The 23,120-nt window shown below is 58.4% G+C and overlaps 2 protein-coding genes across 2 annotated transcripts in view; one reads left to right on the plus strand and one right to left on the minus strand.

The window, feature by feature from the left end:
- ADORA1 (adenosine A1 receptor) overlaps window positions 1–13,667 on the plus strand; it is a 28,607-nt gene extending 14,940 nt beyond the window's left edge. Inside the window, exon 2 of the mRNA XM_058533866.1 lies at window positions 11,737–13,667. Within this exon, the coding sequence (XP_058389849.1) occupies window positions 11,737–12,376 (640 nt within the window). The 3' untranslated portion in view covers window positions 12,377–13,667. The remainder of the gene's footprint in view (window positions 1–11,736) is intronic.
- Window positions 13,668–14,056: 389 nt separating this feature from the next.
- On the minus strand, window positions 14,057–22,266 carry MYBPH (myosin binding protein H). The gene is made up of 10 exons (XM_058533867.1): window positions 21,909–22,266; window positions 21,688–21,822; window positions 20,780–20,947; window positions 18,276–18,364; window positions 17,389–17,904; window positions 16,656–16,815; window positions 15,392–15,528; window positions 15,074–15,260; window positions 14,762–14,812; window positions 14,057–14,284 (listed from the first exon to the last, which is right to left on the minus strand). Exons 1-9 carry the CDS (start codon window positions 22,108–22,110, stop codon window positions 14,796–14,798), a joined length of 1,611 nt encoding a protein of 536 aa, XP_058389850.1. The 5' UTR covers window positions 22,111–22,266; the 3' UTR covers window positions 14,057–14,284; window positions 14,762–14,795.
- Between the last annotated feature and the right edge of the window lie 854 nt (window positions 22,267–23,120).

Here is a 23,120-nt window from a genome sequence, read left to right on the forward strand (position 1 = left end):
AGTGGACAGATGACGTGCCCATCCACCAGTGTGTCTGGAGTCGCTCCTTTACACCCGTACCGAGGCCCAGCATTGTGAGCTCAGCCCTGGGGAAGCGGCTGGGAGGCACAGGAAGCCTTCGCATAGGTGAGGTGTGTCCTGTACTGTTCAGGGTACGGTGCCTGGGGCACCTCCCTTCCTGCCTCAAGCTCCTCTGTGAGCCATGGAGGCTGCCCGAGGGGTTCTGAGGAGGGAGACATGCAGCCTCGTGGGGGAGCGTGTCCACAAGCTGAGTCCCCTCAATGTCACGAGCAGCGCTGGTGCCTTCTTCGGTAGTGTATGTAATTTTATTTAGTCCTGCCAGGCTGGCGTCCACAGCATTTTACAAATAAAGAAACAGAGAACCAGGGAGGTGAAGGAAATTGAAATTGCTTCCCATTGAGTAAGGAGCAAAACCAGGATTTGAACACCTACCTGCCAGCTACCAAAGTGAGTGCTGTTTGTGATCTGCCCCACCGCCTGGCCACATCCTCAGGAGTTTCCAGACTGTGGGGAACCACAGCCCCTGCCCTCGGGGAGCTTCCAGACAAAGATGCAGACAGAACGTAAGATTTTGCAGAGAGCAAGAGAAATCAGTACAGGCTGAGCTAAGAGAGCTGACTTCTGGGGCAGAGGCTACTGTGGACACAGGCCTGGCCTGCTGCCTGGTTTCCTTTAGGCCCCGCCTGCTTTCTCTCAGGCCCCAGGGCCTGACTTGTGCTCATTTGCACGGCTCCCTCAATCACACGTGCAGGGAGCCAAATCAGGCGGGGTTGCCGGCATCACAGCAGCAGAAATGATCCCACGAGGGCCACAGAGGGGAAAGTGGTGCAGGTGGGCTGGAGAGGCAGCCCATAGGCCTTGGGCTGGGCCCTGTGAGGGGCTCAGGGGATCCCCTCTGCCTCCCACAGTAGAGGGCACCCTGCAAAGAGCACTGGGCCAGAGTCAGATGACCTGGGTTCAGTGTCAGTTCAAATACTAACCAGCCAAGCTGTGGCCTTCCTGGCCCTCAGTTTTCCCAGCTGTACAACAGCAGCAACAAAATCTGCTCTTTTTACCCCACAAGCCAATGGGTGCACCACGTGGGCTCCTTGGTCTGGAGGCGCTCGGCGAGTGGTGCTGTGTGGTGCTGCTGTCCTTCACTGTGGTGGGTTGCCTCTGGCTCCCTCTCTTCTCTCGTCCTGGCCCCTGGCCCTTCCTCTCTCTGGAGGGTGGAGGTGGCTCTCCATTAAGAGAAGCAGGTCACACAGGTGGATTTGTGATGGATCTGGCAGAGATTTGCATTCGTATTTCCTGCATGATCCAAGACAGTGCCTTTCCTTTTTCTGGGGGCCTCCGTCAGCCTCCTCCCCAAACGAGTCACCCCGTCTCCTCATCTGTGAGGATGCTTCCTCCTCTAGGATGGCTGTGAAAAGAGGAGTGGAGACTGTACCTGAAGTGGTAACTATGGAAACACGGGGAGGAGGTTAGCAGATATCAGCTCTGTTTTACAGATGAGGAAACTGAGATTCTGAGAGGCGATGTGCTGTGCTAACACAGGGAGTTCGAGTCTGATTCACACCCAGGTCCTTTCGTGCCTGTGCGATGCTGCCAGGGTTCTGTTACTCTGAGCCTCTTGCTCCCCTGGCCGCCCAGTAACTCTGCTAGAGACAATGGGTCCAGCTCTGGAGGTCAGGGAGGGAGTGGTGTGGTGGTCGGGCTGCGTGGACGTGAAATGGCCCAGATTGTCGGTATTGCATAAGCTGGAGAGGGAAGGCACCTTGGTGCCCCCACAGCTCAGCGCGTGTTCTGCCTGATTCTTGCCTGGTTGAGTCCTCAAGGCCCATCTGCCAGCGATCTGCTTTTCTTTTTCCAGCTCTGAGCACGGCCCTTTGAAGTTTTTGTGAGTGGTGGATGGAAAAAAGGCTTTGATTTAATAAGCTTCCTCCTCCTTCACACACATCACAGTCCAGGATTGAGGCAGATCAGAGTGATTTGTAGGGCTTTGCTGAGGTGGGAGAAGCAACTGAAGATGAGTTTATTGATCAACCCTCAGAGACGCCGCCTCTCCAGGCCCCTGCTCTGGGGCGCTGCTCGTGGCTCCATGTGGGTCCTTTCTCCTGGTGCAAAGGACGGGGTGCAGGCAGCTCCCCAGCTCCCCGAGGGTGAGAACAGGCTGCCTGTGCCCCCCGCCCCCCTTACCCAAGGCCGTGGTGAGAAGGGCTGGTCCTGCAGTGGAGGATGTGTGGTTAGACTTGTGCTAGAACCACCTAATTAAGTGGCTTCATGCACTGGCGCTGGATGCCTGAGGCAGGAGCTCAGAAAGGAAGTCGTGAGGACTCTACAGAAGGTGCCTTATCCATGTGGGCAGGAGGGCCATGAGGAGAGGAGCAAGAAGCCCCAGACTGGCTTCCTCTTACCCCTCTACCAACTCTCATTTAAAGTGATGTTGGTGTCGTTGGGTTAAAATCTACCACGTCTGTGCCTGTTTCTAGTGGCTGTGTTAGTTCTTGTTTCATCCCCTGCCCTCTCTTCCTGCTTTCTCTGGCTTTAACTGAGCATTTCATATGAATTTGTTTTTCTTCCCCAAATATTCCTGGGTGCCTGCTGTGTGCCGGGTACTGTGGTGGGTGCCGGGGATCCGACATGGAACTAGACCCAGTTCCTGCCCTTGGTCCCTGCAGTTACACCTTCAGGGAAGAACACAGAGAGTTTTTCTGCTTGTCCCACATGGGGAGGAGGAGGGCATCAGCGCACCTGGATCCAGGAGGCCCTGCAGCCTGCTGTCCTGGGGAGGGCATCTGTGCCCCACCTGCAGCCACCCGGGCCACCTGGCTGCCCCCCACCTCCCACTGCACAGGGCCCCTCCTGTCCCATCCGACTCTGAGACGGGAAATCCTGGAGGGGCAGGGGGGCTGGAGGGGCGGGGGTGGCAGGGCTCAGGGCCGCAGCTGTCCCTAAACTCTTCTGTGCGCTGCCTGGGTGGCTGCTGGCCGGGAAGGGCTGGTTCCTGGATGGGGCCTGGCCTCGACTTCCTGTAAAAGCCCCTGCAGGCTGTGGGGCTCTGGGCTCCGCGAATTGCATGTGGTAGGACACAGGCAAAGACAGTGTCAGGACACACCGAGGAGAGACCGTGGGAAACTGCTGAGTGCTGGGGTTCTCACTGCTGTTATTGGCGCTCCAAACCCCACTGACCTGGATGTGAGGCGGGACAGAGGAGAATACGACTGCAGCTCCTTCCAGGTTCCAAGAGCAGTACTCCCTTGGGTTGTGATGCAGCAGGAGGGACTGAAGTGAGACCCTGGGAAGGACTTTCTGGTATAAAAGGACAAGCTGTAGAATGGAGGCCTGAGGGTGGGAGTGTGTTCTTTCTTTGGGAAGATTTCCACAGTGGAGGACTCTCCCTGCCCTCTCTGTCCTCCTCCCACATCCTGCCGTCTCCTGCAACTTTTCTGGAGAAAAGGGCTAGGTGCTGTGACCTCAGGGAGCCCTGAAGGCACAGGCAGTGGAAACAGAGAAAGAACCTGAGCCCATGAGAGCAGTTGCCTCCTCAGGGCGAGGATCGCTGTCTCCCAGGCACCACCAGTGACTCTAGGCTCGGGGCATGAGGGCATCAGGCCTACCTCCTGGTCTCTGTGGGCTCCTGCCTTTGGGTTGCTCTGGAGTCTGCACTGGGTCCCTCTGGTGTGGTTCAACTACGGTCCCTTGATGGTAACAGGCCTTCAAGCAGGTGCTGAACACCCCGTGGTTCCAGATAGTTCAGGAAATGCTCAGAGGGAGGTGGGAGAAAGGGCATGGGCCCCCCTGAGTCTGCCTCCCCATCCCTGGTCTCCACACTGGCCACTTACCCGGGAGAGTCCTATGGGACTCAGCCAGGGAGTCTGGCTTCCCCAGGCCCCATGTGGGGTTTCGTGCTGGGCTGAGTGAGCTCCCACCCCCTGCCCACTCCCCACCCCAGCTCACACTAGGCAGGCTGATCAGGGAGTACAGACTAATTCGGTACCGAGGCTGAGTTAGGTGGGAGAGCTGGCTGCAGCATAGATGCTAAGGCCCTGTGACCAGCCCCCACAGAGAGACAAGTGACTGTTTTGTGTCTCTTCAGGAGCTGACTTTACTTGCCAGTGGACTCAATTGCTCCTATTCACTGAGGGCCTAGATAAGTTCACGCACCAGCCTTGTGGTCACAGTGAACTGGCCAAGCAAGTCTTCTCGTCCTCTTGTGCCAAGGGCAAAACCAAGGCGCAAGAAATTGTTACTTGCTCAGCCATAAGCTGTAACTGGGGGAGCCGCAGTGTGAACTTGGATCTGACCCCACAGCACATTTCATTCACTCACTCACTCAACAAACACATTTCTCTTTCCATTCCAAGTTGTACCCGACGTTCCTCTCTGTGGAGCACGTAACTAGAGCGTGAAATCCTTAGATGAGGGACTCCCTTCTTGGGGGCTGTACTGCCTCTGGGCTCCTCCTTCCCAAACAGGAGGAGGAGTTTGGTTCTTTTCCTTCTGCTGGTGCCAAGCCCAGCTCTCCATCTAGGATGATTGGACACCTTCCAGAGAGGGGAACCATGACCTGCCAGAGCTTGGGAAACATCTCATCAGTCCCACAGCATCCAGATGGACACCGATGCCCCAAAGGGGAGGGACTCACCCAAGGCCAGCTCGCTCCCTCCTGGCAGAGCCTGGACCAGAGCCAGGTCTCCTGACTCCCACTATAAGGAGGTATTCTGAGGGAGGACTGCCCCTCTTTACAGGCAGGCACACCTGGATGGGTGGCCCGGGCCCTGCCCCCTGTGCTCTCTAGAGCCTGGCAAGTTCTGCACATTTCTAGTCCCGTCCTGCCTGGGCCCTCCTGATGGGCCAGCCAGGCTGTAGGATTCTCTGTCGCCTCTTGTAAGTGGCCACTGTCTGCAAAGCCAGAGGCCCGTGGGGAATGATCCAGTCAGCCTCCTCCCCCAGAGCACCAGGTCTTTCCACTTAGTAGGAAAAGGAATTTGACCCCCTTCACCACCGTGGTCGTCCCAGTGGGGCCTCACTGCACCAGCCACTTGCAGGTCATTAGATCTGCACGCAGACGGGATGGTTTTTTTCCGTCCCACCGGATGAGTCAGAAAGTCACCATAGCAGGTGGGGTCATCCTGGCTTTTCCCCCAGAGTGGAGAGAACCAAATCTCAGAGCAGGAAATGGCCCAAATGCTGAGGTCTGGGTCCAGTTTCTAGAATTTACTGCTCAGGTCAGACACCGTCTTCCTCCAGGATCACCCTGTCATGGGGATGTGGGGGCTGCACCTGGCCTTGGGGTCAGAGAGCTGGGAGTGGGGAGGAGGCATTGTTTCAAATCACAGGACTATTTAGGCACGTTCTGAAACCTGGGACTCGGGGAAAGGGTTGGGGATTGCAGGCAAATATACTCTGAGAATGTGCCTCCTCCGTATCTGAGAACCTGCCTCCTACACCCCACACCCTGCAGCCTCCTCTGGGTCAGAATTGCTGAGCAAACCCAAACCCCTCTTTGTAAGGATGGGGGAACACAGGGAGAGAAGGCCCACAGGCCTGGGGCAGAACTGTGCCGTCGGGAGCTTTGGCCAGTGTTTTAGCTGCTTTCTCAGCAGACTGGATGCTCCCTTTGCTCGGGGCTGTGCCTCCCCCATCAGCCGGAGTCTTCCAGGGCAGGAGCTGTGTTCCTTCTGCCCACTCCCAGGTTCGAGAAAGGGGCCCTGCCTCTGAGCAGGGAGGGTGGGGAGGTTGTTCAGAATGGGGAGTGTTACTGGATCACATACACGGACTTAATTGTCTTTTCTACCAGGGTCTGGAGTCATTTGTCCTCAGCAAGTGACCAGGAGCTTTTTCCAAGGCCCATTACACTAATAACCCAATCAATTTATCCAGCTCTCTTCTTTCCAGGAGCTCAGAGTGTCTGCCCTCCTCTCTAGCCCTGTGGGCCGGCCCTGGGGTGTCAGATGGATCCCCCTTTTGGCAATTTGTGACACTTATATTCAGAGATGGTGGGTGATGCCACAGGGCCTGGAGCGAGCAAGATTCAAGGCAGGATTATTAGGACTCAGACATCCTGGCCCCTCCTCGGGGCCCTTGATCCAGACTCCCTTGGGCAAAGTTACTCTTAAATGTCTGGCCCCTGGAGCGCGCCCAGCGCCTTTGATGGTATCTGGTTTCCTGTTCTCCTTCGGGAGGAGAATTTCTCTGCAGGAAGTAGTTTAGTAGTCTGAAAGTCTCACTGCCTGGTCTTGAGATGCAAGTTTCCAGTTACGAGTGGCTGAGATCCTTGATAAGGGGCGAGGCCGGAAGGAGGGGCCCAGAGCTATAAAATATCGCTCCTGCTCAGACACCATGCAAGAGGGAAGGAAGATGGAGGATCCAGTCCCTGTGATCCAAACCGCAGGATTGCGGAAAGATACCCCTCCCAGCCCTGACCCAGCCCTCATGCCCAGGGCCTCGGCAAGGAGCAAGTGGTCGGAAACGGATGGCCAGGCCTGAGGACCCTGCCCAGGTCTGGGGATGCAGTGATGAATCTGCCAAATAACGGCTCTGTCCTGGAGGAGCTTACCCTCTCCTGGAGAGAAATGGATAGTTACTTGTGTAGATACACAGGGAGAGACAGAAGCAGGAAGGGATGGGCTCTGTCGAAAGCATTAAATGTGGCGGGAGGCTGCAGAGTGGTGGGGGCTGTTCTGCAGGGTGGTCAGGACTGCTCTCTGAGGATGTGACCTCTGAGCTGAGATTTGAATGAGGGGGAAGGAGCCTTCCCAGAGGTCTCGGGGAGACAAGCAAGAAGCACCAAGGCCCTGAGCGGGGAGGCGCCCAGATATGCACACAAAGGAGTGTCGGGCAGTTAGGTGTGGACTTCAGAGGCCCGGGGAGGGGGGTCAGAGTCAGGGGAGGCCCCTTGGGAGATAGGGGAGTGACTGCCCCCTGCTCCACTCCAGTGGCAGGATCGACACCTGAGTGTCCTCTTGATGACTCTCTCTCTCCTGGACATCCAAACAGCAGCAGGTCCTGTTCTCTCTGTTCCCAAATGCGTCTCAAAGCCACGCGCTTCTCCCACCTCCCCTGCTGCCATCTCACTCCCGCCTGGACTGCGCAACAGCCTCCCTGTGGGTTCTTTTTTCCCTGCCACACACGACACATTGCCCGCACGGCGGCCCAGTTATCTTTTCAAAACAGAAATTGGATTATATGACTCCTTTGCTTACGTGGCTTTCCCCTAAACCCTAACCCTAGAATCAACCTGGAACCTTCTGTGGCCCTACCAGCCATAGGAGGCTGGCCTGACTGCATCTCTGACAGGCCCCGGCCCTCTCCCGGGCCCCTCACTAGCTGCTCCGTCCTTTGAGCCCACTCCGGCCTCAGGGCCTTCACCTGCGGCACCTTCTGCCAAGGAGGCTCTGCCCCATTCTTGGTCTTTGCCTGGCTGGCTCTTGGTGATCACGTGGCCCTCAGCTCAGCATCTCCCCCCAGAGAGGCCATCTGCCCACCACTGGGCTCAGTCAGCAGCACTCGGCGCCCAGCACTTGCTCTCAGGCATCCTGTTGTTTGACTGGGTCGGTCTTCACTCTGAGTGGTCTGTGGACTGCTCTGTGGTTCTGTGCCCTGTCCCTGCCTCCAGCACGGGACTTTCCTGAGAGCCTGTTCCAGTCGATGTTCCTGAAGCTACCACTTGGTCCCTGTGAATACCTGTCTAAGGAATGAGAGAGTGAGAGCCTTGTCTGCCCAGTTGCCCCAGCATCAATGACTGAACCACCCGGCGGCCAGTGACCAGGCCAGTCTGAGGGCGATGAAGAGGTCAGGGGTGGAGGGAGGAGGGAGGCTCCCGGGCAGGTATGACAGCATCCTCAGGACCTCTCAGTCCAGGGGGGCTCCTGGAGCAGGTGAGGCCACCAGGGCACCCTCTTCCGCGCTGGGCCTCCACCCTCAGAGCCCCTCGTCCTCCGTCTGCCCGGAGTGGCAGAGCTGGGTCCAGCATGGGCTATGGACTTGGACAGATCTCAGTCTTAGAAATTCTGTCTCTGCGTCTTAGTAGCTGAGTGATCTTGGACATGTTTCATAACCTCTCTGGGTCTCAGTTTCTGCAATTAGAAAATGAGGAGATAATACCTAACCACCCAGAGGCTGTCTGTAGTCTGTGCCTGCACGTGGACAGCATCAAACGATGTCAGCTCCCTGCTCTCCTGTGGCAGCCCCAACGGGGTCGGCGGGGGGCAGGGGCAGCCAGGGCCTCCTCTGTCCTGTCGGGACGCAGGGTCTGTAGGCCTTCCTCCCCCCACCCCCCAGGTCTCCACCCTGACCCATGTCCTTTGGCAGCAGCTGTGATGTGAAATGCTTTTCCATTCAGCCAGGCTGGCTCTCTTCTGCCTATTCCTCAAGCTCTCCTCTCCCTTGTGGAGCCCCTGCACTCCACTGCTCCAGGGACCTGTCTTTTCATGTTATCACCGCCAATCAGGAGATACAGACTATTAACTAATTCATGCTATGGAGTTAATGTTACCTTGGCTTTTAAACATAACAGGCAGGGAGGGCAATTCTTAGCCCAAAGGAGTGTCTCACGAAGGTGAGATTTTATGTATTGCGAGGGAAATACTGGAGGTGGTGGGCTCTCTCTGGCTCCTTCAATGACATCTTTAAAGAACAGCCTGCCCCGCGTGCAAGGGTCAGGGCCTCCGTGGGCTTCAGTGCCTCCTCCTGCTGCTCCCCCCATCGGTCTGAGACTGCGCAGTCCCACGGGCGGCCATCTCTCGGGCTAGTTCCCAGCACAGCCGGGGTGGGGAGGTCTTGGACCGTGACCTGGGAGCCACATTTACCAACCCCCAGCCCATGTGCATGCCAGGACTTGCAGCCTCTGCTTCTCTCCCACGTGGAGGGAGAGGTGAGTTTCCCCCTGGCCCCGGGAGGCAGCCCTTCCCGTGAGAACGTGCCCCACCTCAGCCAAGGTCCTGGGTCCAGCCCTTTCCCACCACGGAGAAAATAGCAAGAAAAACAGATGAGAACTGATACCACCGCTGCAGGGTCTGCTGGGACCTGGCCCTGGAGGAGCCCCAGGAAAGCTTTAACCCCGACTCCAGCCAGTCGGGAGGGCGAGGGGAGTGGGAGGTGACCTCTCTGGCTAGAAGTTGCTTCCTCTCGCTCTCCCACCTGGGACGCTGTCAGTATCCACCTGCTCTCGCCATGGGTCGTCACTGCCCAGAGGTGGGTCCTGGGCCAGACCCCCCAGTCCTCAGGCTGGACGGCAGCACCAGAGGTCACCTTGTCCACCCCCCATCTCTGGGTGGTACCCTCTTTGAATGGGTCCAGACGTTCCCATTTTAAAGCTCCTAGGAAAGGGACATTCCCAATCTGCCGATCATCCGCGTACGAAGGACCCCCAGTGAGTCAGATGCCCTGAAGGAGAGCCGGTCTTAGAGTCAGGAGACCTGGCGAGTTATTGGCCATTTCTGGGCCTCGAGTTTATAATCTGTGAAATGGGGGTTCTGTTACATGGTGTGCTTCCTCACAGGGTGGTGACAGGGCCCACCTGAGACATGAGCGTGAAGGGGCCGTGGTGGGGGCCCGGCCCCTCCTCCCTCCTGCAGCTGCTGCCGTACTTGGTCTTGCCGAGGCCTGCCCGGGGGTCGCCTCCCCTCCGCCTCGTGATGGCGTGTCCCTCAGCTTCCTTCTCTCCCGACAGAATGATCTGTGCTCCTGTGGTCTTGCCCCGGGGCCTCATGGCTTCTCTCACCACAGGACGTGGAGACACTTGGAGATTATCAGGCACAAGCCCTGAGCCAGGTGTTTGCAGAGCCCTCTGGCTGTTTGCTGAGCACCTAGAGACACCAGAGGTTCTCAAGTGTGGTGCTTCTAGGGGCTTCAAGGGGCAGGAGCTCAGGCACAGGGTTATTGGTGGGCGTTTGCAGAGCACTTCCCATGTTATCTCATCTAGTCCTCACCCTCTGAAGTGGGTCCCACTTTCTCACTTTACAGAGGAAGAACTGATCTTGTAGATCACACTCCTGGGGCCCAAATTTGGGTCTCTGACATCCAGTGGGTGCACCAGGCTGGCTCTCCTGCAGGGGATCCAAGAGGAGGCAGTGGGCTTCAGTCACAGCAAGAGAGCAAGGACTGGATCTAAGAAAAGTTCAGGGAGCACCAGTGATCTGGGCCGCTTTCAGGCCCCTGTGGTCACAGAGAAGGAGGGGCCCCCACACCAGAGGAGTTGGAGTCATCAGGGTCCTCAGTTTCCCCAGCAGAATAATAAGGAGATTGGAAAAGAAGGTCCAAAGGTCCCTCCTAGTGCTCGCTTTCCAGATGGGGTGGGGGTCTGGTTTCTCTTAGCCCCCAAACTGCTCAGGAACAGTGGGTTCTGATGGATGGAGAGGCGTCCAGGGTGAGAGGGACCTTAAGTGTCCCCGCTGTGAGGGAGAAAGCTCAGATTCTGAGGAAGAGAGTCAGAGGGAGGCCTCTCCTTCACACTCGGGGCTCAGTAGCTGTTTACATGCTCAAGGAGGGTACTCCATCCGTGCGGGAGCTGTGCTGGAAAATAACAACTGGGCAAGCTGATGCACTGAGCCAGCTCCTTGGCCAGAGCAAGGCGGGCCCCAGTCCTTGGCACTTGCTCCGGGGCCGCTGTGTGGGCAGAGGCCATGCTGGCTGCTGGCCGCGTTGGTTTAGGGAAGAGGGGAGCCCCCAGGACGTCGGACCCTCAGCCCTGGGTGGGGTGGGGGGCAGTCACTGCCCGTGGGCAGCCTGGTCATTTTCCATGGCATCCAAACGTTTTTATCTTCTGTGTGTGTCATGATGTGAAAAAGGTTGGAAGCTCTGTCCCTTGACGTCGTCCTGTTTATTTCCTTCGAAGGACATATCACAACCTGTAGTTGTCTTGTTGATTTATTTTTTTACTTTTGTGCTATCTGTCTCTTCACCCAAAACGTGGGCTGTGTAGAGGTGAGGATCCTTTATCTTATTCCAGCACAGAGAGCAATGCCTGGCACAGAAGGCACTCAAAAATGTTTGCTGAATGAATGCATCTACGCACACGTGCATGAATGCAAGTACCTCGCCTGTAGTAAATGCTCAGTGAACATCAGTTTTCTTTCCTGAGAATAATTCCCAGTTAGCTTGGGAGTGCAGAGCTGTTCTTGAGATCAACCTCTCTGGAGGTAAGCACTGTACAGTGACTGGAAGGGGAAGGGAAAGGATGGAGGGGGAGAGGGGGCAGAGCCAGGAGGAGGTTGCGACAATTGTGTCAGCCAGCCCAAGGGGAGGGGTGGTTTGTTAATTACCTGGCTGTTTTGGTCAGTGTAGACATGTGTTAGGAAGCAAGGGACAGTGCTGCCACCTTCCATGTGGCCGTGGGCAGATCACATGACTGCATTGCATTTGTTTCCTCATCAGTCAAATGGGCACTCATTCTGCCTGTGCTTTCCTGCCCGACGAGGGCGTCACGAAGCAATGTCAAGGTGACCAGAGGGGATGTGCCAGCACATGTGAGCGTTTTTACTTTGGTAATTTTATTAAAACTCCTAAAGGGAGTTCTTTGTTTTCTGCTATGATTTTTACCATTAACCAGGTTTCCCACCCTCTGCAGGAGAAACGAGCCGGTGCATCGCAAGCTCTGGCCTAAATCTTAGATCCCGAAGACTCAGCCCTCTAGCCAAAGACACACACCTCCCCATTCCTTGGGCCCTGGGAGACCCCCAGGGGTTGAGTGAACCGCAGAGGGTCCTCATACTCTGCCCTCCTCTCCCCCAGGTACAAGACGGTGGTGACTCCCCGGAGGGCTGCAGTGGCCATCGCCGGCTGCTGGATTCTCTCCTTCTTGGTGGGCCTGACCCCTCTGTTTGGCTGGAACAACCTGAGTGAGGTAGAGCGGGCCTGGGCGGCCAACGGCAGCGTGGGTGAGCCCGTGGTCAAGTGCGAGTTTGAGAAGGTCATCAGCATGGAGTACATGGTCTACTTCAACTTCTTCGTCTGGGTACTGCCCCCACTGCTGCTCATGGTCCTCATCTACCTAGAGGTCTTCTACCTGATCCGCAAGCAGCTCAGCAAGAAGGTGTCGGCCTCCTCTGGCGACCCGCAGAAGTACTATGGGAAGGAGTTGAGGATCGCCAAGTCGCTGGCCCTCATCCTCTTCCTCTTCGCCCTCAGCTGGCTGCCCCTGCACATCCTCAACTGCATCACCCTCTTCTGCCCTTCCTGCCACAAGCCCAGCATCCTCATCTACATCGCCATCTTCCTCACGCATGGCAACTCGGCCATGAACCCCATTGTCTACGCCTTCCGCATCCAGAAGTTCCAGGTCACCTTTCTTAAGATTTGGAACGACCATTTCCGCTGCCAGCCCGCACCCCCCATCAACGAGGACCCCCCAGAAGTGAGGCCCGATGACTAGACTCCACCTTCTCTCCCACCTGCCATGTCTGGGCATCAGCCAAGTCCTCACCTGCCCCTGTCCCTCTTGTCTCCCTGAGCCTTCCCCGGCTGGGCTGTGGGGTGTGGGTGCCCTGTACCTCTGGGTCCTGGAGGAGGTTTGGGGGGCAGCCCATGGGAAAGGAACCAGGTAATCTGAGGGGAGGAGGAAAGTGGCTGGAGCCTCCCCCTGCCTGACCATCCCACGGGCAGCCAGTGCTTCAGGCCACAAAGGGGCCGTGTGGGCTGGGAGGGCTGCTGGGGCTCCCCCAGCGGGCAGGCGAGTCTGCTTGTCTTAGGTGGTAGTGGTGCAGCCCTGGGACCAAGCTAAAGGAAGAGAGAGGATGGAGATGGAGAGAAGGAAGGAACCAGATGTCTTGGCCTTGCTTTCGCTCCTGCTCTGTAGGAGAAGGTGGCCAGAGCTGCTGAGGGACGAGAATCAAGGAGCCTCAGTCCCCACCTCCAGGACCCTGCGCTCCAGCCACACTGGGTGCAAGGTGCCTGCTCCCCTCGCCCTGGGAGCCCAGGATTATGCTTGGGAGAGGCAGAAAGAGCAGGTCCAGAAATCGTGTGTAACATCGGCTTTATTCTCCATCAGCCCTTGACCCTGGGTGGGGGCTCCTAGTGCCCTGGAGCCAATGTGGAGTGGTAGGTACAGGCCTCAAACAGCCACTAGGTAACAGCAGCAGGCCCTCATTCTTGCCCTGAGCATCCCAAGGAGGAGCCTGGTATGTAACTACCTGTCATCTGGGCCACCAGCTCCACCAGTGATGACAGGCCTGGACTTTCCCAGGTGACACCCATCTCTGCTGCTCTGGGCCAGATGGAGAGGAGAGCCCCAGACGTGCCAACTCTTGGGAGCATTTCCCTGCCTGGGGAGGAGGTGGACGAGGGAAAGTGTACTCGAGGTCCTGGGGGCTGACTCCTAGAATGAGGTGTGACAGGCCAGAGGAGACCACCCTCCTGAGAGTGCAGGCAGGAAGGTCTTGCTGGCATTTAAATACCCTCAGGGCCCCTGGCTTTTCCCGCTGTTTTCGGGGGCTTTGGGCTCTGTGACAGAGTCTAGGCTTTGAGGGCATCTGGGGAGGGGTCCACCCTGCAAGCCGGGAGCCTGTGTGCAGAGGGGGCAGGGATCTCAGTGTGAACAGCCACTCCAGCCTTGATTGCAGGCCCTTCCCTCTCTCTGAGGTGGGGGTCCCCTGGCTTCCCAGGAAGGGCCACCCGACTAATAAAAGACTGAACCCTGACGGCAAGTACACTGCTGGCTGCCCACCCCCGGGGGCAACAGACAAGCTCAGCAGAGAAGAAGCAGTGGTAGGGGCGGGGGAGAAGCGGGGAGAGGGGGATGTGGAGGCGTTTGGTGCAAGGAGGGCTCCAGGGAAGGGTGTCTGTTCCTATTGTTACAGTCTTGGGGTAGCAAACCCTGAATGTGAAAGTAAAATCCTGAAAAATCTCGTGTCTGGAAAACCCCCAGGGCAGCTCGAGTCCTGTCCCACTGGCCCTTCCTCAAGGTGTCGTGTGTGGAGACCCCTCCCGGTGACACATTCAACACCCCCTCACCGTGACACAGCGCCGCCTCATGACGATGGTGCTCACTGTCATGGAGGCCCCGTACGGGAACACCACACACCTTTATTTGAGCGCCTCTTGCCCAGTGCACAGCTCTCTGGGGGGCACCCCAGTCTCTGCACCTGCCAGGCTCCCTTGTGCCCAGGAAGCCTGGCCTGGGGCCTGCCACCCACTCCTGGGCTCTAGACTCCAGCTTCAGGGGAGGGAGGCCAGGCAGGAACCAGGGAGCAGAACCATCAGGAGTCGCTGTGGAAATGGGGGTCTGGCTTCCATGGAGCTTAGTTCTGGGCCTGGCGGCCCTGAGCCCTCAGGCCTGCAGCACCTGGCAGAGAACACGCTTCCTGAGCCCCTGGAGTTGGGCAGAGCTGGGCTGCATGTGCCCACTGAGGAGGTGAGGCGGGGCAGGAGAGCAGCCCTCTGCCCTTCCCAGGCTGCCCTCCCTGAGGGCCCGTGCCAGGTCCGAGCCCTGCACTGTGCCTCTGGATGCTGCTTCACTTGTCCAGACCCTCCAGCCACCGGGGAGGGAAGGCTGGCATAGGATGTTGCCCCCACTTTTCTGACGAGGAAGCAGGTCCAAAGGAATACTCTGGCCTGCGGTCACTCAGAGCCAGGACTAGACCCAGTCCTGTGCCCTTCCAGGCCCTGCACTATACCCATCTCTGGAACACCTCCAGGATGGTGTGGTTGCCTGTGATGGCAGATTCGTACGCAGAGCTGCCTCCCACCTTCCTTTATCACCCCACCCCTGCTTCCGGCCTTCCCCCCAGAGGCAGCAGGGGGCATGGGTCCAGCCACTTACCTTTCTCCTCATCACAGCCTCTTCCAGACGCTCTTCAGTGTGTGGCTGAGGCTGGAAGAGATCCTGAAGGTTAGGGCTGGGGAGGGGGACAGAGCGGCTCCAGGCTCCACAGCCTCACCCAGGCAGTCCATCTGTCTGCTACCTCCTTTCCTCACACTGGGCCTTCCTCCCAGTGGAAAGTCCTTCTGACAGCCTGACCTCGATCTTTACTTGATTATCAGTGCTCAGCCTCATCTGGTCCAGCAGGAGCACATTTCCTGTTCTCCCATCCATGGGAGGGTCCCTAAGGAGTGGCCCTCCTCAAACCCTCACCTTTAACCTCTAGCTGGCAGTCCACAGATGCCTCGCCCAGCACATTGACGGCCTTGCAGGTGTAGACTCCAGAATCAAAGGGGCTGGGTTTCCGGATCTCCAGGGTGCAGACGCCTTGTTCGGAGAGGGCGCGGTATTTGGGATCGCCGTGGATGTCCATCTTGTTTTTCATCCAGATGATCTTGGGCTGAGGGAGTGTGGGCGGAGGAGGGCTGTGCTGGGGCTCTTGAAGGCCATCTTCAGGCTCAGGGGAGAAGCCTGGGAAGATTCCTCCACCCACCGGCCCGCTGCCCAGCACAGCAAGGCCCTGTGCCTCACCTTGGGCGATGCTCGGACACTGCAGAAGAGCTGGGTGCTGTAGCCGGGGGTGGAGGTATGGTCAGCCAGGGGTTGGGTGAACGAGGGGGCTTCTGAGAAGTCTCGCTCAACAAACCCTTTAGGTTTGGCAACAATATCTGGGTTCAGGGGAGAAAATGGGGTAAATTTGAGGTTATAGGAGGAAACCTCTTAGGACTGACATCATCCATGTTCGTAAAAGAATCACCCTAGCTTACACCTGGGATCTCTTTAATCTGCACAGCGTTCCTCTGCCAGGGCACATTTGTCATCTGCATCGACAGATGGGAACATGAGGCCCTTAGTGGGTGAGTGACTAAGGGGGCGGATGGTCACACGACAACTCTGGCTCTCTGGGTAGAGAGCCTGGGGCCTGAGGAAGATCTTCGCCTCGCGAGGGCAGGAGACAACTCACTTCATCCTGCCCCCTCCTCTGGAGCTCCGTGTCAGGACCTCAGGGTCCTGGGATCTTTGGGAAGCCAGGGAACTTGGAGATGGGAAGTCTCTGAAGCAGAGGAAAGTTGAGACCATGCCTGGGTGGGTCTGGGAGGGGAGCAGAGAACTGAGTGGGCAGGGAAACCAGAGAGAGGAGATGGTCTTGGCCGAGGGTGGAGACCAGCAGCTGGAGACACCACATTTCATTTCTGTTTGTCTTTGGAGACCTGACTGGCTCTCCTTTTTTAAACAAAAATTTCTACCTAATTCTGTGCAGCTCCAGCTGGTGTGAAAAAGAGTGTGCCTTCCGGAGCCCACACAGACTCTGTGTGGGGGAGGGCCTCGGAGCACGCGGGGTGACAGGGAGAAAGGGCTTGGAATGTCACATTTGACGCAAGAGGGTCATGTGCTGGGTGGAGACAGTAAACACCCGTATCTCTCATCCATCTTTGTGGTGTTATGTTAGGGTTGGGAGGTTTGTGCTTTTAGCCAGAGTCCACCTATGTATGCACATTGCCCTTCCAAGTGGCTCCCTTGGGACACTGTACGTGAGACCCAATGACCACTGTGATGCTGGCAGCCATACAGCATCTTTAGCAAGTGCACAGCCTCCCACGGGGCGCTTCTCATTCCCATGGTGTGCGCTGATGTGTTTGTTAAAGTCAATCAACTGTATCCATTTCTTTACAGTCGCTCCGTGGGGATGTGTGTGTGTGCGCGTAGCTGTGGGGTGGGCACCCCCCCACAGGGGCGGGTGCTGGGACGCCAAGGAAGAGGCGGAGACCGGGAGAGAGCCCCGGGCCAGACCCACCTGCCTTCTGGATGTGAGCAAGCTCCTTGGTGACAGCGGCCGAGGCGCTGAGTCCACATAGGTTTTCCGAGAAGACCCGGAAGGAGTACGAGTTGCCCACGATGAGGTCGGAGATGGTGCAGGTGGTCGGGTGGTAGCGCTCCAGCACCGTGAACCATTGCTGCGGGGACCCTCCTGTCACCCTCACCTCCCTGCTACCTGCCACCCCTTCCTCAGAGGGGCTCATTCCAGGCCCTGTCCCTGGGCTGTGGAACCATCCAGCTTTGGGCCCGAGGGATTTTGAATTGGGAGAAGGGGCCCCTGAGTCACTCAGGTGACCTCTCTGGGGTCCTCAGAGAGTTCTAGAGCCTTACTACTCAAGGTGTAGCCCAAGGACCTGCAAACTCAGAATCACCTGGGAGCTTCTTCCTGAGGGCAGGATCTCAGCCCCCGCTGGGGCCTACTGAATTACACTCTGCATTTTAGCAAGATCCCCAGGTTGATTCACATGCACACTACATTTCCAGAAGCCCTGCCCAGAGCCAGAAGGGCCTCAGAGAGCCCCCCCCCCCCGCAGTCTTCAGGAGGAAACTGAGGCCCACAGGGAAAGGGATCTTGCCAAACGCTGCACAGGGAGTCTGGTTAGCGGGAGGTAGATTCAAACTTGGTCCCTGGGCTCTTGATGGGCTGGGCCTTCCCCATCACCTCGTCCTGTGCCTCCACCAGCCTCCCACCCTGCTCCAGCAGGCCTCACCCCTGTCTTTTTGTCTGCCTTCTGCACTGTGTAGCCCAGGAGGTCTGTGTTGCCTGTGTCCTGGGGTGCTGTCCACTCAAGGGCAGCGTTGCAGCCCCAGACATCCAGTAGCCTGATGCTTCTGGGGGGTCCAGGTTTCTCTGCAGGACCGGAGTGTGAGAGGGGTGAGTGGGAGGTCTGGGCTTGCCACAAACTCCCCACACCAGAGATCTGACTTCCATCATGCTCCCCTGGCCTGACTCCATCGATGTCGGCTCTGGGGTAGGAGGTGGGGTCCCTGGGCCCCCAGCAAGGCAGCCCTGCCTCCCCTGGCCCAATACCGATCACAAGGATGTCAATGGCTGCCTTGGCCTCCAGGCCTTCCAGCCGCACTGTGAGCTCATAGCAGCCTGAGTCGGAGCGCTGGGCTGAGCGGATGAAGAGGATGGAGTCCTGGTCCCCAGTGCGGATGCTCACCCGCTGGCTGTCCAGGGTGTGGCCGTTGTGGGTCCACGAGGCCTGAGGCTTGGGATTCCCCTGGGAGAGAGGAGCCCTTAGAGGGGGTGCAGGACACCCCCTGCACCCACTCAACTCTAGGGCCTTTGAAGCTGTGCCCAGGGGAGCTGGCCCATTGGCCCTTCCCAGGAGGGGCAGCAGAGGCTGGAGCCACGGGTGCTACCCAGAGCCTCATTCTCCAGGTGTCCAGCCAGCCCTGGGACCACCTGCCCTGTCCACAGGCTGGAGAATCACAACAGAGTCATGTGCACAACAGAGGGAGGGTGAGGCCACCTCGGTGGGTCCAGGCAGACCTCCACGGGGACCCTGACATTTCCTGGGCTCCCTGACACACCTCTGATGGGGGCCCTGGTTCCAACCAGGCTCTTACCCTGGGCACCGGGCATACCCACCTGGAAGGGGATTTGCAGGTTGACTGCCTCTCCCACCTGGCGGATGTAGGTCTGACGAAGGTGGCGGGGGACACGGATCTTGGGGGCCTCTGCATCAAAGTGAGAGTCTAGGCTTAGTACAGCAGTGGGGGTGCTGATGGGAGGCTTCTGTGGCAGGGGTAGGGGACAGCTGGTGAGGCTTCTGCTGGGCAGGAGGGCTCCTGGGTGTGTCCTGGGGCTGCCTCCTTGTGGGATCTCCCTCCTGAGATCCAGGGACCCAATTCCCCTAAGGCCCTTGGGGAATGAGAGCTGGGAGGTTCCAGGAGGGCGGGACCTCCACGGTGTGAACTGGTAAGCGTCCCGGTCACTCCCTTGGCGCCCCGACCCTGCCAGGTTGGATTTGCAGCCTGGGCATTCCTGGGCTCTAGATGGGCCCCGGCTGGCTCCCTGGCTCCCCCTGGTGGGAGCAGGTGTGGCACCTGTGGGCCTGCATTCCCAGGAGGGGCAATGCCATCTTCGTCCTAATCCAGCCCCTCCATCTGCACCAGCCCAGGACCTTCAGGAGGCCTCTGTGAGAACCATTTGCCCATTGCTCTGTCTCCAGGCTGTATGGGAGGATTAGGATCTTTCCCTTCCTAAATGAGGCCAGAGCAGACGTACCCCTTCTTTCTCTGTCGCCCTCCCACTACCTTTCAGTCTCACAGTGGGGAAGTCCTGCCTGAAATCGTACTTCAGCCCCGTGCTGACCATCACCCACACAGCTGCAGCACAGGAGCCATCGGGCATTCCAAGGGAAGCCTGTAGCAGCCCCCGCCACTGCCCCCTGGGTGGGGCGGGGTGGTGGCGGTGGCTGAGGCTCCTCAGTGGCAAACAGGTGGCAGCAGTTGGTCGGTGGCATGCAGGGCGGAGGGGGAGGAGACAGTGAGAAGGAACACTGTGTCTCCGAGGATTAGCTGTGCAGGCACTTGGCTCTGTGATCATTAGGCGTGGAATGCTCCAGGGGCAGCTGCAGGGGGCCAGGAATGCTTGGCAGCTCCAGGTGGCCGAGGAGGCACAGCTGAGCAGCCAGGACCTGGATGGGGCCCCCAGCCTGCCCTGCCCATGAGGAGAGCCTTGCTGGTCTCTGTCTATTCACAGCCTCTCCCGCCTCTTCTCTCCAGGAAATCCCCTTTTCTCCAGCCAGAGGAATTTTAATGGAGTGGTGGGTGCTGAGTCTGGCTGGCTCCTTCAGTGTTGGGCCTCAGAGTAGAGGGCCCTGGCTCCTGCAGCCTCTCAGGGAGCCTCTGAGCTCCCTGGGGCCCCTCCAGAAGGTCCAGGACCTTCCTGACCAGGAGGCTTCCTGGCCCCTCCAGGCCGGAGTCAGTGTGTCCATGCTGCAGCTGCCAGGTGGGCCCATGGCTCACTCAGACTCCAGGGACAGGAATGCCCTCAGTTTTGGAAACCACCAGAGAAGACCCCCTGTCCCCTGGGGGGCCATGAGCGGTCCTGTGTGGGAGTCAGGCTCTGAGACTGCTGCTAATTGGGTGGGGGACCTCGAGGGAGTCCCTGGGCCCCTTGGGACCTGCTTGGCTTGGAGGGACCAGCCGTGAGTCTGTGACTCTAAGCTTCCTAGCTCCATGGTTCCCACATCTCTCAGGTCTTGGAGTTGGGAAGTATTTCCTGGAACCCAAACTTGACCCCTCCTGTGGCCATGGAACCCCCTCCTTCTGTAGGCCTTTTCCAGAAGTGTGGGGTCCCCCTCTTGGGAGGTCAGGTAGGGGGGACAAAGGGGAAGTGGAGAAGACCTCAGGCCACCTGCTGGCCTGTGTCTCTCTTCACCCTGGGGCCCTGGGTTGTCCCCAGAGACCTTGGATCAGACCAAATGACTCACTGCCATTAACAGACTGAAACTCGATCGCCTCTGGGAGGGGAACAAGGGTAGGCTTGAGGCTAATGCACCCCACAAATAGAAATCTTAGCAAGGGGACAGCAGCTGGCCCAGGTCCCCAGCACGGCGCTGCACTCTGGGGATGGAGAAATCTTCACTGGTCTTTAGCAGGCCCTCATCTTCCCCCTACTAGGGATGTGTGGAACAAGAGGCAAGCAAAGACTTCTCTTGATTCAAAACCTTTGGGAGAATCTGGAACCCAGGCCATATGAAATGAGCAGAAAGTGAGTTTGCATGGCCGCTGGAGGTATTAAGCTCAGAGAGGAGGAAGAACGGAATGACTCTTAGGGTTGGGACCCTGAGGCAGGTGACCTGGGGAGCTTGTGCTTTCATTTCTGGGGGTCAGGAAGCCCTTCCCCCAGTGCTTGGGGCTGGGCCACTCAGGGAAAGGCCTCTTTGACCTCCAGAGGACCCTTGCTGCTGAGGAACCTGGAAGTTTCTTAAGGCAAGATGGCGATAGCATGTGGCTTGTACATGTGAGTGTGGGATGGGGGAAGTGACTCCCTGTTCCCTCTGCCCATTGGCCTCAGTTTCTCCACCCATCAGATAAGGTGCCTGGGGAGGGCTGGGGAGCAGGAGATGAAAGGGTGGGCTTTACCGATGGTCTTTTGGATGTGGACAGGCTGGTCCAGCACAGTGGGCGGGCCGGCCCCTGCAGAGCTCACCGCAGCCACACGCAGGAAGAACTTGTCTCCCAGAGCCAGGTTCCGCATGGTCTGCTGTGTCACCATCACGGGACGGGCATTCACAGGCACCCACGCCGAGGCTGGGGGAAATGGAGAGAATGCAAGGCCCTGGCTCCATGGCTGTGGGCACGTTTCTCCGCTGGCCTCCCTTCTCGCTGGTGATCTGGGGAAGCTGACCTCCCTCTCTGGGCCTTATCTCCTCCCCTTGCTCTTCTTCCCTGACTTCTCATTTTCAAATGGCATCAAAGACACCCAACATTAGAGCCCTGGAATGGTGGCCAGAGAGGGGTTGCTGAAGCCCAGAGAGGGTTGGACACATTTGCCAAGTCACACAGCAAGGGTAGCGGCGCAGGGAGAGGCCAGGCTGAACTTGGCTGCCATGGAGGTGGACAGCAGGACAGTGGCTACAGGAACTTGGCCAGAGCCCCTGCCCCCTATTTCTCTTCACTGTCCTTACTCTAACTGCCCCCCAGCTTTTCTGCTCTCCACCACCTGCTTGCCCTCCCCACTCAGGGTCCCCTGAGACTTGGCACCTCCTTCACTTGTCCTGGGAGCAGTGCCCTGGCTTCCCCTACCCTCTCTCTGTTGCTCAGAGGCTCCCTGCAGCTGGAGGATGGGGGCCTCCTGAGGTCATCCGGACATACCCCTGCCTTCAGAGGTGCGTTGCTGGAGCAAGAAGCGGTGGGCGAGTGGATTGAGGAGCTACCTGCACTCCTCTGTGTCTCCCTGGACTGACCTGGCTGCAGGGTCTGGGGGCTGGTCCCCGCTGCCCCCAAGCCCACCTCCCCTCGGTGTGTGTGGGGCTGAGCCCCCAGCTCACCTCCCTCTCTGCGGAGCTCCAGCACGTAGCCCTGCAGCCCCAGCCGCCCCAGCCTCTCCGGGGGCTCCCAGCTCACAGTCACTGAGCTGTCGCTCACATCCTCCACGGCCAGCAGCAGCGGGGCACTGGGGAGATCTGAGTGAAAAGAGGAGAGACGAGAGCTCTCCTCCCACACTCCCTGCCCGCCGCCTCCCTTCTCCGCCTGCCCCACCTCTTGTCACCTTCACTTGCAGGTGCGGGTTTAGTGGCTGTGGGGGCAGGTGCCTGAGGGGCAGGCTCCTGGGGCGTGGGAGCCTGCTCTTCCCTGGCCGACTCCAATGCTGCCACTTCTCCCGAGGGCTCTGTGGTGGGCACCTTGGCAGACTCAGAAGCGGTCTCCTCCGGACCACAGGCGGGGGCCTCCGAGGTGGCTATTTCTGTCATTGCTGGACTGGCTGGGGATCAGGCTGGAGTGTGCAGGGGTCAGCAGTGGAGGGTCAGGGCCTCCAACGTGCCTGGGACACCTAGGTCCAGGCTTATATAGTCAGGGGCCGCCCCACCCCCAGCAAAATTATTCCCAGCTGTGGGGTCAGGTCAGGCGGGGGGGTGGGGAGGCGCCTGGGCCAGGAATAGCTCTGGGGGAGGAACTGTAAGGGTCCCTTGAGGAGCGCACTACCTCGTCCATCACCCCGATTGGATCTCAGAAGCCAGGGTGCTGGTGCCCAGATGGGAGGAGGGCGCAGATGGGTGAGATGGGACATTGCCGGGAGCCCGTGCCAGGGGTCAGAGCAGTGGGAACGAGAGCTTCCATCTGGAGAATGAACCCAGATCAGGCTCTGTGTATTTGGCCTTTCTGGGGCCACCTGTGACCAGGGCTTCTCAGCCTGGTGCTGGGGCCCAGTCAGCCTGAAATAGCCTCCCTGAGAGCACCCCAGCTCTGCTCCTGGGTCCCACACTCCCCTGGTTCTCACATTCCTGGAGACTCTGGCTTGTGCTGTATGAGGTTGAGGGCCCCAGAGAGGGAGGGAAATGGGAAGCCCCAGGTGGGGCTGAGGAAGGCCTTCAAGAAACAGGACTCCAGGAAGGGGGTCTAAGGCCCCTGGTCACTGCCTCTGTTGGGGAGGCAAGGACTCGGCCCCCTCAGTCCCTGCTCTGGGCCTCAGTTTCCCATACATTACAAAGAGCCCTGTCACAGTCCCCTCGCCCTTGGAGGGGAATAAAGTCATGCGGCAGATCTGGAAGAGACCCTGGAGGAGGACAGCACTCTGAAATTTCTAGACTCCTGGAAGCAGGGCGTGGGCATGGGTAGTGGAGCAAACGAGGCAGGTGCAGCCAAATTTCTAGCTGTTGATCCATTTATCCAATAAAACATTAGGATTGGTAATAATTTAATAAGCCTGAAAATACCATGTGTCAGGGAGCTCTCACTGCTGGTGGAGAGTCGGTCGGAGGAA

Source organism: Diceros bicornis, chromosome 38 (genome assembly GCF_020826845.1).
Source record: "Diceros bicornis minor isolate mBicDic1 chromosome 38, mDicBic1.mat.cur, whole genome shotgun sequence".
Classification (NCBI taxonomy): Eukaryota; Metazoa; Chordata; class Mammalia; order Perissodactyla; family Rhinocerotidae; genus Diceros; species Diceros bicornis.